General features: G+C 54.5%; 1 protein-coding gene across 6 annotated transcripts in view; it reads left to right on the forward strand.

The window, feature by feature from the left end:
• Positions 1-5,797, forward strand: part of NLRC3 (NLR family CARD domain containing 3) — a 35,030-nt gene that overhangs the window by 7,389 nt on the left and 21,844 nt on the right. For 2 of the 6 annotated variants that reach the window (XM_027773181.1, XM_027773190.1), the window contains 4 exons: positions 3,789-3,896; positions 4,016-4,155; positions 4,369-4,552; positions 4,641-5,785. In XM_027773181.1, the coding sequence (XP_027628982.1) occupies positions 4,393-4,552; positions 4,641-5,785 (1,305 nt within the window). In that variant the 5' untranslated portion in view covers positions 3,789-3,896; positions 4,016-4,155; positions 4,369-4,392. Of the gene's footprint in view, positions 1-3,788; positions 4,156-4,368; positions 4,553-4,640; positions 5,786-5,797 lie in introns of all 6 variants that reach the window. The other 4 variants (XR_003549925.1, XM_027773194.1, XM_027773192.1 and 1 more) reach the window with 3 other exon arrangements.

Consider the following 5,797-nt stretch of genomic DNA (forward strand, 5'->3'; position numbering starts at 1 on the left):
TGTAGGTGTTCTTTCATTTTCGTTTCCCTCGGTAATGTATTAGTAGGTTTCAACAGAGAAGTCTTGCACATTTTTTTGCTAGATTCATTCCTAGATAGCCTAGATACTTGATTTTTTATGATATTTTAGATTTCAGTTTTAATTTGATGGTACTTATAGGTAGAAGCATAACTAATTTTTTGTATGTATTGATCTTGGCTCCAGAAATTTTAGTTTAACTTTTTTTTTTTTTTAACCATTTATTTATTTATCCATTTCTTTGTTGTGATTTTCAAGCCACTGGGTCTGGGACTTGAAATGCAGTTGACTATGTGGGAATCCAGCATTTTAACCACCATGCCACCATGGCCCTCCAAATGGTTTTCAATTCTTTTGTATTTTCTATAAACACAATCATATGCACTGTGAATAGGGACAGTTTGATTGGTTCTTTCCCAGTCTTGATATCTTCTACTTTTTAATTTGTCCTATGGTACTGGCATTCACGTTTATACATTTATTTATTTATTTAAAAAGAATTGTTTTATTTTTTAACTTTTTTTTTTTGGAGAGGTTTTTGCTATAGGGCATGTACGCTCGCCAGACAGACAGAGAGAGACAGAGAGAGAGAAAGCGAGAAATCACCCCCCGGGGGGATGGCCATGCCGTAATCCCTTCTCCTCCATTCTCCTCTCAGGATCTTGGGCACGCACGCACATGCACCCGGTGTGAGTTTTAAGCCACCGGGTCCGGGACCTGAACCGCGGTCGACTACGTGGGAGTCCAGTGACATAGCCATTACGCTAACTGCTAGTCCCCATTTTTAAACTTTTATTTATTCATTTATTTATTCTGATTTGACCAGCGAGGGGCAGAGAGAAAGTGAGCACCCTTAACTACTATGCCGCCTGCCAGCCCCCGAGTTTATTTAAAAAAAAAATAAACATCAACCAAAAGAGCGCATTCCTAGAAAATGGAAATGCAGTTTATATTTACTTTTGCATTACTTAAATGTTTTATTTATGTATGTACTTTTTTAATTGCCAGAGGGCATGTGCACTCACCAGAAAGAGACAGAGAGGGAGAAGGCGCCCGCCGAGAGGGCGTGGTCACTCACACCCTTCCTCGTTTCTCCATCCCGTCAGGATTTGGTCATGTGTGCACACGCACCCCGCATGTTTTCTCAAGCTGCCAAGGCTGGAACTTGAACTGTCCAATCAGCCATGTAGGATCTGGCTCCCTTAACCAGTAGGTCATGGGCCAACCCTGCTCAAATGTTTTTAATGAGCATGTGTTATTTTTCTAATTCTGTGAACAATCTATTTAGATGTGCGAGAAGCAATTCACATTAGCAAAATTTAAGCAATTAAAATTCACAAAATATGATACAGTTCCGGGCCAGCTGCTGGCATGGTGGTTAAGGTGACTAGATCCTTCATGCCAACTGTGTGGTTCAAAACCCAGCCCCGATGGCTTGAAGAACACACTGAATACACATTGTGCCCCAAGTCCCAACAGGGTGGGGCAGTGGGGAAGAGAGGGTAGTGGCACGGCCACACCTGTCAGGGTGCGTTTCCCCCTCCCTGTCTGTCTCTGGCAAGCGTGTGCACCCGCTGGCAATTAAAAGTGAATGAATTGGGGCCAGCAGGTGGTGTGGTGGATAAGGCGTTGGACTCCTACACGGCTGACCCCGGTTTGAGTCCAGGACTTAGCGGCTTGCTTTCTCACTTTCCCTCTCTCTGTCAGGTTTCTCTCTGGTGAGTGCATGTGCTCTGTAGCAAATTTTTAAAAATCAAATGATGATAAAATAAAAATTAAAAAAAAATTATAAAAAGGAAACTTAATGAATTAATTAATAAACAAATAAACTAAATAGAATAAAAGAATGAGACAAGTGAACGGGGTTTTGAAGAAGTCAGAGAGCGGCCTCCCCCGGCCCATTTCTAACGCTCCCGGTAGGCGTGGATCGCAGCTCCCTGCATCCCCTGTACTCTTGACTCAGCTCTGCTATGACCTGGAGGACCGGAGACTAGCCACCTGTGGCCACGCTTCTTTCATTTTCCACGTGAAAAAGTCCTCTCGGAGTTAAAATGTCGGGGATGCCCAGTGCGAATTCAAGGTTGGAGCCTGTCACATCCCGGGGCGATGGACAGTGTGTACCTCTGAAACGAAGCTCTGAGCGCCAGAGTGCTGGGCTGCACAGCACGGGCCTCGCCTGCGTCTCTGGGCACTGACAGCTCGGAGTCATTTCTTCTTTCTTTTTTTTTCATTTTGCCAGAGGGCCAAAGAGAGAGGAACAGGGAGAGGGCAAAAGCACCCCAGCAGTCGAGCCCCTTCTCCATGCCCTCATCCTGCTGGGCTCACATGCACGTGCCCCCAGCACCCCTCAGCCACCAGGACTGGGATTCAGACCACGCGGTTGGCCGTGCGGGCTCCAGCCCAATGTCTTCACACAGAGCAGCAGCAGCAGCCCTGGGTCATGGTCCCTGCTGGTCCCCCACGTGCTTTCCCTCCCAGAACTGTGGGCAGCAAATGGCTGACCCCCACCTCCTGAGCTGCTGGGCCTTGCGGAGGCACTGCCGAGGCCCAGGGCCGGTGAGGACGGGAGGAGGTCGGGGTGGCTCGGGGTCCTCAGCGTCCATCTTGACTGGGGAGGGCTGTTGCAGGAGAGAGAGAAAGAGAGCAGCTAGGCCCAGCCAAAGGTTTGCCTCAGCCCTGTGTCACCCGCCCGAGCAGGAACCACTCCTGTGCCAGGACCACGAACAGCAAGAGGGACCACAGCTGCTCTGCCCACATGCTTCCCCGCTTTCCCTCCGTGGCTCTCTTCTTTCCCTTTTTGTCTTTACTTATTTTTTTTTAAGAATTTTTTAAAAATTTAACTTTATTTACTTATTTTAATTTGACCAGAAAAGGACAGAGAGAGAGAGAGAGAGAGAGAAAGAGAGAGAGAGAGAAAGAGTGAGAAAGCAAGTCACCAGGTCTGGGACTCGAACTGTGGTTGGCCATGTGGGAGTCCAGTGCCCTTAACCACCATGCCACCTGCTGGCCCCATCTGTCTTTATTTTTAAAATTAGTAGACTTTATTACTATTTCATTTATTATTTTTATTTTCAAATTGACTAGAGAGAGACAGGGAGAGAGAGAGAGGGAAAGTGAGAAAAGTTGCCAGGTCTGGGACTCAAACCATGGTCGGTCACGTGGAAGTCCAGCAGCTTAACCACCTGCTGGCCCCGACTTTATTATATTTTAAAATCTGCCAGAGGGTGCATGAGTTCACTGGAGAGAGACTCACAGAGAGGGAGAAGTGAGAAAGCACCCCATAGGCATGGCCTCACTGCACCCCCTTCTCTATCTCTCCCTCCTTTGGGATTGTGGGTACGCCTGCACACGCCTGGTGTGTTTCTCAAGCTACTGAGTCAGGGACTCGAACTGCAAGGTTGGCCATATGGGGTCCACCTACCTGACCACAAGGCCACAGACCTGCCCTAGGCTTCACTTTTTGTTCTGTTTTTGCTGTGGGGACAGTGTGTTTGCTGGACAAAGGCGGAGACAGAGAGAGGGAAAGTGAGAAGTCATCCCCCAGGGGGATGGCCACGCCACAACCCTCCCTCCATTCTTCTCTCGGGATCTTGGCCATGATTTTCAAGCCACCAGGTCAGGGACTTGAACCATGCTGTAGAGCCTATGGGCTCCAGCGCCTTAACCTCCACACCACCTGCCAGCCCCCCAGACTACAAAGCAGTCTAGGCTGACAGGAAACACGGCGGGAGCATACAGAGCGTTCCCTGTGCCTGTCTGCCCACCCCCAGACTTCCGATCAGTCCCTGCTAGTCGCTGCACCTGCACTGACACGTCACCGACGCCCAGGCCCGCGGCCTGACGAGGACTCTCAGCGTTGATCGCCCAGGCGTGGACAGGTGCATACTGACACTCCGCCCAAGTCACAGAAGCAGTGCGGCTGCCCAGAGGACCCTGCTCTGCCGGCCGCCCCTCTCCACCTGGGCTCGCCACCATCTCCATACGCCCACCCCTCCAGGTCAGCTGCAGGCACCCGAAGTAGCCTCACTGGGCTGGCGTCGTCCGTTCCTCCCTCCTTGAGCAAACCTGCTCAGACCTCATCACTCTGCAGGTCACAAATGAGGACACCAAGGCAGCCCACCCAGGGTCGCCCTGCTGGTGAGTGGCAGAGCTGGTCTAGCCCCTAGGCCCAGCGCTCGCCCCCTGGCCCATGTGATCAGCCTCACACGAGCACATGGTCCTCCAGCCCCCTCTTGGAGGCAGGATCAGTGGACCTCAGGCTGGAGAGGATGCAGGGGGCTGCTCCTGGGGCTTGCTCACCTGCCCCAGCTGCTGGGCCAGGGTGCAGCAGGCTTGGACCTCTCTCCCCAGCTCCTGGCTGTGATCCCGGACTCCATGAGGAGGCAGGAGATGCGGCCAGGTGGGGAGGCCGGCTCCCCTGCTGAGCAGGTGAAAGCCCTGGTGGACTTGCTGGCTGGGAAGGGGAGTCAGGGCTGCCCGGCCCTGCAGGTCCCTGAGAGCACGCCAGACAGCCCGCTGGGGCCCCGCGGCAATGGTAGGTTCAGCCTCGGAGGCGGCAGGAGAGCACCGGGCCTGTCCACCTCCCCTGCCCTCACCTATCCCCCACCGGCCTTTGTCCACAGATGCAAAGATCCAGAAGCACCGCGAGGCCCTGCTGACCAGGGTGGGTAGCGGTCCCGAGCTGCATGACGCTGCACACAGGCTGGGTGGCCTCCTGCTGGTGGAGGGCCTGACGGACCTGCAGCTGAGGGAGCACGACTTCACGCAGGTGGAGGCCACCCGTGGGGGCTGGCGCCCCGCCAGGACCGTGGCCCTGGACAGGCTCTTCCTGCCTCTCTCGCGGGTGTCCATCCCACCCCGTGTCTCCGTCACCGTTGGGGTGGCTGGCATGGGCAAGACCACCTTGGTGAGGCACTCCCCCCGCCTCTGGGCCCAGGGCCAGGTCGGCTCGGACTTTGCCCTGGTGCTGCCCCTGACCTTCCGTGACCTCAACGCCCACGAGAAGCTGTCCGCCGACAGGCTCATCCACACCGCCTTCCCACACCTGGGAGAGCCTGGCCTGGCCCCGGCCGCCCTGTCCAGGGTCCTGCTGATCCTGGACGGCCTGGACGAGTGTAAGACACCGCTGGACTTCTCCAACACCGTGGCCTGCACAGACCCCAAGAAGGAGCTCCAGGTGGACCGCCTGGTCACCAACATCATCCGGGGTAACCTCTTTCCGGAAGTTTCTGTGTGGGTTACTTCTCGTCCTGGTGCAGCTGGCCAGGTCCCAGGGGGCCTGGTGGACAGGATGACTGAGCTCAGGGGATTTGAGGAGGAGGAGGTCAAGGCGTGTTTGGGGCAGATGTTCGCTGAGGACCAGGTCCTCCTGGGCTGGGTCCTGGGCCAGGTGCAGGCTGACAGGGCCCTCTACCTGATGTGCACCGTGCCAGCCTTCTGCAGGCTCGCGGGGCTGGCACTGGGCCACTTGGGCCGCAGTAGGTCAGGGCCCCAGCCCCTGCAGCTGTGGCCACCGAGGACGCTGTGTGAACTCTACGCCTGGTATCTGCGGATGGCCCTGAGCAGGGACGGGGAGAAGGGCAAGGCGAGCCTGAGGATCGAGCAGGTGGCCCTCAGCAGCCGCAAGATGGTGGGGACACTGGGTCGGCTGGCCTTCCAGGGCCTGGTCAAGAAGAAGTACGTGTTTTACGAGCAGGACCTGAAGGCATTCGGGGTGGACCTGGCTCTGCTGCACGGCTCCCCGGGCAGCTGCTTCCTGCAGCGGGAGGAGACGCCAGCT

The sequence above is a fragment of the Tupaia chinensis genome, unplaced genomic scaffold (assembly GCF_000334495.1).
Source record: "Tupaia chinensis unplaced genomic scaffold, TupChi_1.0 Scaffold000042_2, whole genome shotgun sequence".
Classification (NCBI taxonomy): Eukaryota; Metazoa; Chordata; class Mammalia; order Scandentia; family Tupaiidae; genus Tupaia; species Tupaia belangeri.